At 39.7% G+C, this 12,412-nt stretch overlaps 1 protein-coding gene across 2 annotated transcripts in view; it reads right to left on the minus strand.

Moving 5' to 3' along the window:
• eipr1 (EARP complex and GARP complex interacting protein 1) overlaps positions 1-12,412 on the minus strand; it is a 45,007-nt gene that overhangs the window by 6,701 nt on the left and 25,894 nt on the right. For both annotated transcript variants that reach the window (XM_026354099.1, XM_026354098.1), the window contains one exon: positions 11,690-11,826. In XM_026354099.1, the coding sequence (XP_026209884.1) occupies positions 11,690-11,826 (137 nt within the window). The remainder of the gene's footprint in view (positions 1-11,689; positions 11,827-12,412) is intronic.

Raw genomic sequence — 12,412 nt, forward strand, 5'->3', positions numbered from 1 at the left:
GGAGAAAGAGAGAGAGAATGATTTACAGGGTCCACACAAGTGAGAACATTCCCAGGCTAAATCAAAGCCTCCTCTGTGTCTGTGTTGTCAGTGAAGGCCAGGCTCAATAAAGGAGCCGACACCGGCAGTGGTAAATTATAAAGGCAAGCCTCATAAGCACACAGCCTTGAGTTCCTGCTAGAGCGAAGTTAACACAATGACATGACAGAGGAAGAGAGACGCTGTGAGCACTGTGTCTCTTTCCATCTCTCCAGCCACCTTTACCTTCTCCTCAACTCACCAATGTTCTCTCCTTAAATACATACCAAAACAAAAATTATACATGTATATATATATATATATATATATATATATATATATATATATATATATATATATATATATGTCGTGACTATTTACCATTTGCCTTCTCTTTTGAACTTCACATTTTCTTACATAGTGCCACAGTTTCAAGAGCTAGATTCAGGTATGTTAATGGCTGACAACTTCACAACGACTTTACATCTTACTTAATTTAAACTTCACATCTTTCCCTTTGTTTCTTCATCACAACACAATCAGGCTAGTGTGCATCATAAGAGTTTGGGCCTGGACAACAATACAGCTGCACCTTCAGGCACGCGAGCGCTGTTTGTTTCTCCTCCTGAGAAATGGAAAGAAGAACTCCCGTTTCTGACGGCAACTGTTCAAAGACAGGGCTTTTAGAATAATCTGGTGGGTGGATTGACCTTAATCAAGTGCTTTGAGCGCCTAAATCCAACCATAAAAAACTTCAATAACACTGTAGTCAAAAATGATAAATTTAGACAGAAAAGAAAAGTGGATGTTGCAGATCATAAAAAATAAATATTTATGTTTATGGAAAAAGCAATCTGCTATTTCATTTGTATAGAAATCTAATTTTTAGGAAACTGGTTTGCCGTGCCATAACAACAATTAAACATTTTATGTACTCAAAAATTGGATGGGTAACTAAACAAGTGTTTTCTAAAACATTTGATGACTTTACAAAGCAATAATTTGTCAAATGTTTTTAATCCCAAGTGGTCAAAAATCAATGAATGCAGCTACAAGTTAATGTAATGCTGGCTGTTTTGTGTGTTGCTCTGCCATTTTTGTATGTAAAAGCATAGATATTTGGTTTAATATATATATATATATATAATAGAAGAAAGCAGTGAATCAGCTGGGGGTCAGAGAATGGCAACCCATTTGAATAAAGTGGTAATTAATTAGATGGAGAGATCTACCTCCTCCATAAATGCAACATGGGTGTGTAGAAAATCACTACTAGTTTTTTTCAACACCATTTCCTCTCCAGGCTTGCCTAGCAAGGCTTAGTTTGGCACGGCTTTGTTCAGCAGAGTGGAAAGCCTCAGTGTTATGGCCCAGCTTGATGCCAACAGCAGCTAGCCAGCAAGCTAGTCACCCTGCTGATCACGTTAGGCAATTAACATGCTAATTAAAAATCTCATTAAAATAAGGGAGGTATAAGAAAATGACCTGGGGCAGACCGCTGGGCTTCAATTAGGTCAAGACAACTCGGGGACTATGTGTGACTCTCTAAGTGAGTGTGTGTGTTTCTGTGTGTTTAAACATGTTCATACTGGACCGTCCACAAAGACACTAAGAAAAAAAAAAAAACAGAGTGAGGATGTTCTTTTAAGGGCGTTAATCCTGTCTTAATACATTTTTGTATTTATTTTATTACTACTTTATTGATCCAAATGGCCAAATCCAGGACATATTGATGAGTGTGTAGCTGCAACATTTTCAGGTGTTGGGGTAACCTCAGTTTACCTGTCTTGTTCAAGGACACTTCAACATCAAAACACCAACCCACAGATTAGAGGATGACCTGCTTTACCAGAGCCACAGCTTCTCCTACAAGTTCCATGCACTTAAAAATGCACAACAAGAGCACAAGAGCTATACTTGGCTGATATAAAACTATAAAATAATATGAGAACAGTGTCCTAGATAAAGTTTTTTTTTTTGCCATTTGACAAGTTCTCTAATATCCCTATGGCAGTTATGCTCTAAAGTTATTGTAGAATTGATGTCAGATCATTCTGCATATGAAAATGTATTGCTGAGAGGTTTCCTAAGTGGCTGGATGATATGGCAGCAAGATAGTAAATGTCAGATATTCAATGTTTATACTATATATTATATATTATAACAAATACAATGATAGGCGATTGCCTGGATACAGGTTAATACTAATCATAATGTCTGAACTTATTGTTTTTTAAATAAGCAATATGCAAAACATTTCTTTAAAATTCACATTATTTGATGGAACTATATTACATATTACAACAAATGTCACTGGGGCATCTTACATTATATTACCTGTAGATAATTAATGATAAGTTCCTAATTAAATCGAGTCATGTCTGTGTTTGGCCAAAGTTAATTTATGAGTGCCACTGTTTACTACCACTCTATGTGTAGTGACCAGCATGTTGCTGTAATTCAACAAGACCAACAAGGTGATGACTTGTACTTCAAGAAAATGTTGATACATATAATATTATGCATAATAAATATAAAACAATTTAGAATGCAATTGAACTTCTTAATCCAGTCTTTTAGTTTTCTTAAACTTCATTGAAAATTTGAAGGCTGAATACAAATACATTTAATAAGGATTTGAAAGGATTCAGATGCTGGATTCACATTCTGTAAAATGATATCAAACCTCAATCAAGCTCCAGCTTTTGCCTCTCCTGTACTGTACTCTGTAATGCAGTACATCACAAGCGGTGTCCTTGTACTACTTTATGGGATAGTCAAATCAAATTTATATAATACATGAGAAGCAGAAGCTTAGGGTAACGCTAACCCTGGTGATTACTATATTTTTGTATCGCTGTTTGTATTAGGCTACTGTAGGCAATGAGAGGCTTTACTTAATTATTAACTGTTTTATATAAATGAATTATCACGTTTTGTCAGTTTTGTATCATATCTGAACTCAGGAATTTCTGTTTGGTTAGTTTGACTACAGAACAATTTTAAGTATGACATTTATTGCAGAATAAAATAAGATACTATGCAATATATGTATTCATTCATTTATGGGTTATAAATGTAATTAAGGTTGGGGTGATACTGATAAGGATAAATACCTACAGTGAATCGAAAATGTCTGAAAAATGCACTGATCAATCAGCAGAGTTCTAATCTGAGTTGACTTGCAACTTTTGGTGAACTTCAGTTTCACTCAAAATAGCAATTTGTGAGTAATTTTGAGCAGCGCACATGATTTATTTACAGTACTCCCTCCCTCTACCGAGTGTGACTCTGAGGTAAAAGGCGTGACCCCGGGCTGTAGGGTGGCTGGTGTACAACCCGGCCCGCTGTGGAATGGGGCGCGCCTGTCGCGTGAAAAAGAAATGGAGCAGGAAATTGGGTTAGCTTCGCTCTTTCCCTTTCTGGTGTATCTGAGCAGTCCCCTCTACACACACACACACACACACACTCCCTTGGCCCAGGCTAATAGTGGAGAGACCTGGGACTTTTTATATGTATGTGAGTGTGTGTTTGTGTTTGTATGAGTTCTGAGGATTAGAGCCGTGGCCGGGCTAAGCCACCAAACATACTCAATCTAAAGTCATCCAGCCAGATAGGCTGACAGCATGAGGGTGTATGATGGGAGGCTGATGAGGAGACAGGGGACCTATTAAACACTCTGTTAGGTGCACATAGATAAAAACCTAAAACTGGGAATACACATTCCCTCAAATACTGTTCTGTGTGTAAATTCAGAAGAAGATATAGGTGTGTAAGAGGGAAGCCACAAGAGGTACCAGACAAGCATATGCACAAACACATACACACCCTCCTGGCTTAGTCTGGGGGTGATAAATCTCTCTGCTGAGGAGATCGACTGGAACACAGACGCTCACAATCATACACAAACTTATTCTCTCTCTCTCTCTCTCTCTCTCACACACACACACACACACGCACACGCACAAACACGCACACACACACACACAAGCACACACGCACGCACAAACACACAAGCACACACACACGTCTCTGTTTCTATGACAACTGCTGTGGGGAGGGAGGTGGAGAAAAGAAAAATCGAAAGAGGAGAGCAATCATTTCATCGCTGATCAAAATTAAAGCCTGGCTTTGAGATGGAGCTGGCAGAGAAAGAAAGATGGGAGGGAGAGTAGCAGGCAGGTGGAGGGAGGGGGGGGGGGAGAGGGGAGAGAGAGAGCCTGCCCATGCATAAAAGTAAGGGATCATTACATCAAGCAACATGAATGATTGGGGAGACGTTCAGCATGAAGAGAGGAGAAATAGCATAACAACTAAGTGAAAACTAGTAAAAAAATAATTATGCACCCTCTCTATTTCATTTTATAATTAAATGCCTAAATTCAGTATATGTGAATGGTCATGCTACTATATCACATCTTGTTTTGGCATATCCAAAACAAAACACTGTAAAGAAAGCAATAATATGTTAGAGTGTGTGGTTAACTGGCTTAGTGCTGAAAGTAGGCTAGTGTAGCTGTCATTCATGCCATTCATTAATTTAATACCTTACTTTGTCGGGTTGTAGGTGAAAGAAATCATAGCACATACACTGTTTGGAATCAGGGCCGAGAGATTAGACAAGAAGCGAAAGTTAATAGGACGTTGTCACACGAGCCACAAATGCTTTTTGTTTTAATTTTTCAGGCATTTCTGTTTTGTCTCTCTCCTTTTTCACCCCATTGGTCAGGCCGCGATGTTGCTAACGCTATGTTGGTTTTGGGAAAGTTTGCGATTTCCCAGCTACTGCAGCTAATGTTACACAAGATGGTGCTACCATTTTACAGTGTTATCAATTAAAAAGACGGACACATCAAAAACTCAAAAAAATCTGTAGTTTTCTAGCTTTTTTAGCTTGGGAAAAAAAACTAACTGGAATGAAGATTATTACAAATATCAAGTGGTAAATTTGCCACCATTACCACTGTAAATTGCATGTGTGCTGTGTGAGAATAGAGAGCTTGACGGGGAGTAAGAAGGGCGGTGAGCTGGTATAAATGTAAAGGTGTTCTTGTTCATTTTTATTCTTTAATTTCAGTGTCTGCGTAAGGTCATGAATGCGCCATTATGAGAGTTCCAGCATAATGTCTGGTTCACATCTATCGAAGGGGAGGAGGGTCTTGGAACACATGAAAAGGTTACAGTTGATCAATTTGACAGTAGCAGAGTTCAAAAGGTCACTCTCGAATCAACAGTGGCATATGGAATACCAGTATTTCAAAAACAGTTGACATATTTTGCATAATGGTTCACATTTGAATGTGAAATACAATACTCCTAATAGGCAACACTTTTTGCATAATGGTGTTATATTTGAATATGTGAATAAAATATGATGGAATAGGCTTCTGAATAATAGTTTACCTTGGGTACCTTATCATTATGACACCGAGGCACTACCAAATCTGTTGAACAGGTGGAATGAAAAGGCTGTTGTTGGTCAGGTGGCATAAAGTGTGAGCAGGAGCCAACATTGTCTGTCTGAAAGAGGAGTTCTGATGCTATTCTATTTCTTGTCTTAGTACCAACAGACAGCTGGCTTTTAACCTCGACTGTGAAGGAGCAAATAGCACCACTATCAATCATTTTCCTTTCTTTTACGCTCTCTTTCTTTCCATATCTGTTCATTGTGCTCCCCCTCTCTCTCACTCTCTCTCCCCTTCTGTGTCAGATGCTCTCTCACTCACTCATACACACACACATGCACAAACGCACACCACAGGGGAGGTGTAGCGAGAGTCCATGCTTCACTGCAGCACTGCACTGCTTTTCAGTATGCACCCCGCAGTGCATGGTATTGCCGCAGGCCTGACAGCTATTACACAGCTCAGTGTGTGTGTGTGTGTGTGTGTGTGTGTTTGTTTGTGTGTGTGTGTGTGTGCATGTGGCATGCAAGTGTCTAGCCCCTCAAAACTGAATCTCCCCTGAATTCCCCTTTGGACTGACAGTCCAAGAGGAGATGTCGTGTAAGTATATTCCCAATGGCATCACACACATACACATGCACATGCAGTACACCTACACACACGTTTGGGCACACACACAGACACACCAACAGACACACACACACACACACACACACCTACGGGGAGAGGGTGAGCTGTATGCCTAGTAGCTAGTATTACATGCCTGTTAGCTAGCCAAATATTATTCAAAGGCTCAAAGCAGACCAGTGTGCCAGGAATGACACACAGTTGGTTCGACACAAACTAACAAGACACAATTTTTTTCAGCATTTCTCAACAAAAACATTTACTGTCAGAGCTGTTACTATAATACAAATTTACACTCACATACAGACTATAAGTGCGTCTTCAGCTCTGTGATCACTATATGTGAGCTGCATGGTTCTCTGGTAAAAAGTCACTTTCTTATAGAGTTTTTCAAAGAATTTGTTGCATCCAAAATGCCCCATGGATTTAAGACACTAATTTGGCTGGATAGTGTAGTGGTTAGATCGTGCAGTGGTAGTAGCACCACCCTCCATGCGGGAGACTGGGGTTTGAATCCCTACCTCCAGTGGGGGTCCTTAGGTAAGACCTCCTTCCGCCTACCCTGCCTCTATGCACCTTACACTTTTTGCAGAAGAGCCCTGCATGCCTCCAGTTGAAAGAATGTCAACTCAGAGGGAATAAACTCAACTTTTTCAACACTGTCCAATCAGATGCTCGACAGGCCTGTTAATTGACAGCACATTGTCATATTGTCCCCAACTCATCCCAAAATAAGCCTTGAAGATCCAGGCGAAAGCTCCTGCTTCCCACACAGATCTCCATCTCTCTGTGTCCATCACATTTAAGAACAGCTTATCACATTCAGTCTGCGCCAGAGCAATTGTCCCCTGCTTGTTCATTTTTTATGAAGATGAACTTATATATAAATGTGTAAAGATGTTTAGTAGTCTTCAGTTCAGCAGTTAGGGTAAGGACAGCGATTCAGTGGTTGCATATTAATAAAAAGACCAAGAAAGCTTTTTTTTTTTTTTTTTTAAATCATGCAGGTTCCAACAACTACAAAAAAAGGAAAGAAAGAAAAGAAAAGAAGTGCAATGTGCCTCACTTTTTGCAACCTGCAAAGAGTGCTCTGCCTGGTCTGGTCTGGGCCTACCTTGTGCCAGTGGACAGATGGACATGACTTGCTTACTTATGTAAAGGGACTCAAAAGTCAGACATGCAATCTTTTCCATTATTCTAACAGCATCTGTATGTGTCGACTTTATGTCTGAATGAGCACATACTGACTATTAGAAAATGCACAGTTGGACTGCTCAGTGTGTCTGTTATCGAGAGCACCAAGAGAAATGTCAGTCTCCAGCAGCAGCAGACACCAACACACTGAAAAGATCAGGAGTATGACCAGCTCCAGTAGTAGTCAGTAGAATCATATCTTAAAAACCTCATAGTTCCATATTTTCCCTGCAGAACTCTCCGTTATCAGACTGCAGGTTTACTTGTGGTTCCTAGAGTTTCCAAAATGTAGAATGGGAGGCAGAGCCTTTAGCTACCAAACTCACTACGAGTTCAACTTTGGGAGGCAGACACTCTCTCCACATTTAAGACCAGACTTAAATGTAGTTTTTATAAAGCTAGTTAGAGATGGCTCAGGTGATTGTGGACCATCTCTTAGTTATGCTGCTATAGGTTAGTCTGCAGGAGACCTCACTGAGCTCTCTCCTGTACTCTTTTCTCCTCCTCTTCTGATTTGTCACTGATTGAACTTAATTATAAACTATAAAACTGTAAAACATACTCTATGCTCTCAAAGAATTTAATGCTGCACTCAATTTGAAATACAAAACTCTGCGGGCTGTGAACCTCAAATCATTTGCACTAAAACGTCAAAGAGCAGCTCAAAGCATCAGTCTGTTATTATTGTTTTCAGTTAAACACACAACATTGATGTTAAAAAGCCATTGTACCATCAATGTTTGTAGATAAAGTGGCCAGATACTAAAATATCACAAAATCACATGTAACCACCAATAAAAGACTTGGGGCGCGCACAATGGTCAGTTAACTGACAACCCCAGTAGGTGACCAGTGAAAAGGTAGTGGTAAAGTACAAGAGCTCCATCAGCTAACCTGAGCGAGCCACCAAAAGATCCTGAGCCAGTGTGTGTTGTATTGTTTATGAATTCAACTAATCATTTCTAAGTCCAAATGAAACAGCAAACCCAACAAGCAATTATTCTTCCCAACGTATTGATCTCCTCTATATTAAGTCTGCTGTATAGAGAGCAGTAAAACTGGAACAAACCAGCACAAGCATTTTCTGATTAACCTATGGCATAAGTAAAAGGTGACCTTTCAAAAGCATATTAATGAAAAAGACCTTGCCTAAAAATCACAACAGCAGGGATTAGTCTCTGAATAATGCAAAAGCAAAGGTACACTGAAAACGACAGGCCGAGAAGAAGTGAAAATGTGTCAGGATTTTCCATTAAACACCACTTTCTGTCCCCAATATCCAAGATGAGTATTCTATAATTTACATAAAGCTGCATATTACATCAGTACAAACTAGAACAGGATCCATATATGTTTTATAAACAGTGTTATCTTTGTATTATTTTATTCTAAAGCACTGTGTGTCTGAGAGACGGGGTGCTGTAGATACCATGCTCCTCTCCAGGGTGTTAGATAACTAACTAGAAGCGGCTGCTACTGCTGGGCTGTTCTTCCTGTCCTTATTTCAGAGCAGGACAGTTTGGGTTGGCAGAGTGGGTGACGAGCCCCAGGACTGCTGCTTGGGGAGGAGAGGAGAGGAGGGGGTTTGGTGTGTGTGTGTGTGTGTGTGTGTGTGTGTTTGAGGGGACAGCTCAGAGGTCGACTGAGGAGGCAGTGGAGCATGCCGAGAGGCTGCCATCACACAGCTGCCACACCAACTGGACCCACACACACACACGCACACAAAAGCATAAGAAGGCTGCATCTATCTACAGGCATTTGCACACAACAGCACACACACACAAACACACACACACAAGCAGAAAGGTACACATAGCAAAGAGCAAACAGGCGAGCATGCAGTCAAACTCAAACACACGCGCAAACATGACTCACTGCTCATTCACACTTGCAAGCTTTCCACTCGTAACCATTTCGCACTTGTGCATAGACTCACACAAAAGCACATACACTCACACAGTGTGCCCTTGGTTCCTGTCTGCATTTTGGATTGAATGAGTAAAAGATGCCACAGAGATTAATTGAGCAAATGACTACAGCAGCAGAACAGCAGAAGAAAATAACAACAAATAGAAAAACAGAAACCATTGTACATAAAAATGTGATGCAGTACTTTTACTAGGAATGGAGTATTTTATTTAGCGCAGTCAAGATTTAAAGCACCTGTGGATGTAGATATTTGAGCTCAATTACACTAAAGCTAAATTAAAATGAATCCACTGATGGACCAGTTACAGTGTGCACGTAAAAACTCACAGCACTTCATTTTTCAATTCTAGAGGAGATCCAAGTTTCCAAATATGTCAAATGGTGGAACTTTGTAGATATATTTTGAAAATGATGCCCAAGACATCTAGAAACATCATGTAGCTTCACTGAAAAGCTGCAACAATTTTTGTTCAATCGTACTTCTTCAAATTACTTAAAGCAAAGAGAAACAAAAGGAGGAAACTCAGTCACTGTATATTAGATAATTTTGATATTTTTGTATCGTGTAACAGCATGGTGCTCCCTCTACTGGCTGCAGGTGTCCCTTCAGATAATAACGATGTGTTTCCACTACACTGTCATATTAGAGATGAAACTGTGGTCTCTGCTAACAAGCCCTGTGCTGCTTCCACCTCCTTCCCTTTATGCCAACGGCCAAATCAGCACTGTTGCATTTTTCAAAATAGCACAGCAGGAGGAGAATGGCCAAAACAGAGCATGCAGGAACTCTTTAATTTGTTATGGGGCTGACAGGAGTGATATCAATGATTCAACTTATCTTATCTCAGGCTGTGATACACATCTTGTAAATATATTCCCCCGATCTCCGTCTCCCTCTCCTTCACCCGCCACCCCTCTCAGTCTCTTCGCCACTTTGCTGTTATCATGCCGATCAATCGCAAGGTGAATATTATTCCTCTAGCACAGCCCACACACACACACACACACACACACACACTTACTGAACACACTCATCACGTATCTCAGGACCATAGAGAACAAATGCAGTGCACACACACGCACACACACACACACACACACACACACACACACACACACACACACACACACACACACACACACACACACACACAGACAAAGAGGATCTAAGGTGGATTGCTGATAGCCTGCAGTTACAAGGTTAATGTGTGATTGTACATATGCTACATGCCAAGCAAGAACAGTTAGGGAGGCAGATACTTCAATACATTCATGAACAATCACATGACTGAAAACAAAATGTGTCAGCCCAGTGTTATCACTGCCTTCCCTGCATTTCAGATAGGAACCAATGTCATACAAGTGCTCCAAGACAGATTCACTTAACTTGCTTGTTTTATACTGTTAAAACCTGTTTGTGATATGTTAGCATTATAATCAATTAGCATATATAATCAACACCCTGAAATCTTGAAATTTAAGGTGGTCAGGCAAGGTTAGTTTTTTGTGCATCCTGTAGTGGGTCACCAGTGGCAGATTTGAGTTTGTGTGGATTGTAACTGCATTCTGCCTTGTTTTTCACCTAGATTTTGGAACAGACAAATCTCACTGAAATAAAGTACTTCAATAGTGAAATAATAATTAAAAACCAAATGATTCTCAGGCAAATTCAGAAGACAAGACTTTTTGAGATTTTCAGTATTAATTACAAGATAAAGATTTTTTTCTTTTGTAAATGCAATGCACTTATACACTTAACCAGTACCTAAAAATGTGTTCAGTACCACAACGCATTGAATTTTAATACCCAGCCCTATAAATATGAAAGGCTAAATATGAAATAACCAACTCAATATGACAGAGGGGAGGGGGAAAGTTGTGGCAAAACTCATTTGTAAGATTTTCATTTAGCATGAACAGTAAAACTGGATTCATATACAGAGCTAAAATACTGTATCTTGTAATGATGTATACGGTCACAATGAAATAAAGTTAAGTTCTGACAGTTGACCATACATGACTCTAGTATGACTTACTTCTGTCAGATCTAAATGTTGGATAACTTTTGACAGGTTTCAAGTCAGGTGCATGTAGAAACTTGTTTTAAATGTTTATAACATGCCTTAATAATGAGTGGCAAAGCATAATGTCACAGACAACATGCATTAGGTTGCTGTTTTTGAACTTTCAGTCCTCCATGCCCTGCTTTTAAATTCTTCTTCCTATCAGTGACTTAATGGCAGGCACGGTATTATTGTGCAGATGTGGTTTTATCTGTTGAGGAATCTTTACTTCTTCAAATAACCAGAAAAATGATCAATACAGTGAAAGATGAGAAGAGAAACCTTTAAAAAAACAAAACAAAAAAACACTCTGCCTCTGTCTTAAATGTGGCCATTACAGGTATCAATATCAAGATTTGCACAAAAGCCACACATTTGAAAAACTATATTCAGTATGTGCAGAATGTACTGGAATACTGAATTTTCCCATCAGCCCCAGCAAGCAGAGCTCACCTCATAGTGCGAAGGTCCCAGCCTCGTATGGCTGTGTCATTTGCCGTGGCAAGCTGGCTGCAGTTGTGGTGGGGGCTCCACTTGCCCGAAGTGAACTTGAGCTGACCTTTGCCCTCCAGAGAGGCAGTGCTGGACGCCTGCAGAGCACAGTAAAATCGTTATTAACATTTGTAAGCAGGGATGTGAATTTAATCCGAATATCTGCGATGGATTCAGCCGGTACCATGCATTCAATCAGAATAATAAGACATTATTAGAAGTCATTTTCTCTGCAGGCCAAATTCCAGATTGCAATCATTCAGTATGACTATGTAGTAATGTTTTGGTCACACCAACTACAGTATTACACCATGCTGAAACATGATTGCTATACATTGTTACTTGCTAATAATGTCTAGTTCAAAAAGTAATTTTGATTGTCTCTTATCTTTCAGATGCATTTCTTATTTAAAGCTGCACTCATCAATATGTTTTATGTTACCAGTAGATCAAATGATCAAACCTACAGATAACTATTCAGTTCCTGTTCAGTTCCTCTCTTGGTTGTTTTTGCTCTTATCAAGCTATTTTTCAGCAGCAGGCCATTGAGCCTTGTCCTGTGCCAAACAGCAACAGCGACTAGCTAATCAACAGTAGCCAATAATTGTATTAATTAGAATGAACTACCTTTACACCTGTGCCAGTCTCAACTCACAGTTCTTGCCATTTTCCTGCTGCCACTTT

The sequence above is a fragment of the Anabas testudineus genome, chromosome 12 (genome assembly GCF_900324465.2).
Source record: "Anabas testudineus chromosome 12, fAnaTes1.2, whole genome shotgun sequence".
In the NCBI taxonomy this organism is placed as follows: Eukaryota; Metazoa; Chordata; class Actinopteri; order Anabantiformes; family Anabantidae; genus Anabas; species Anabas testudineus.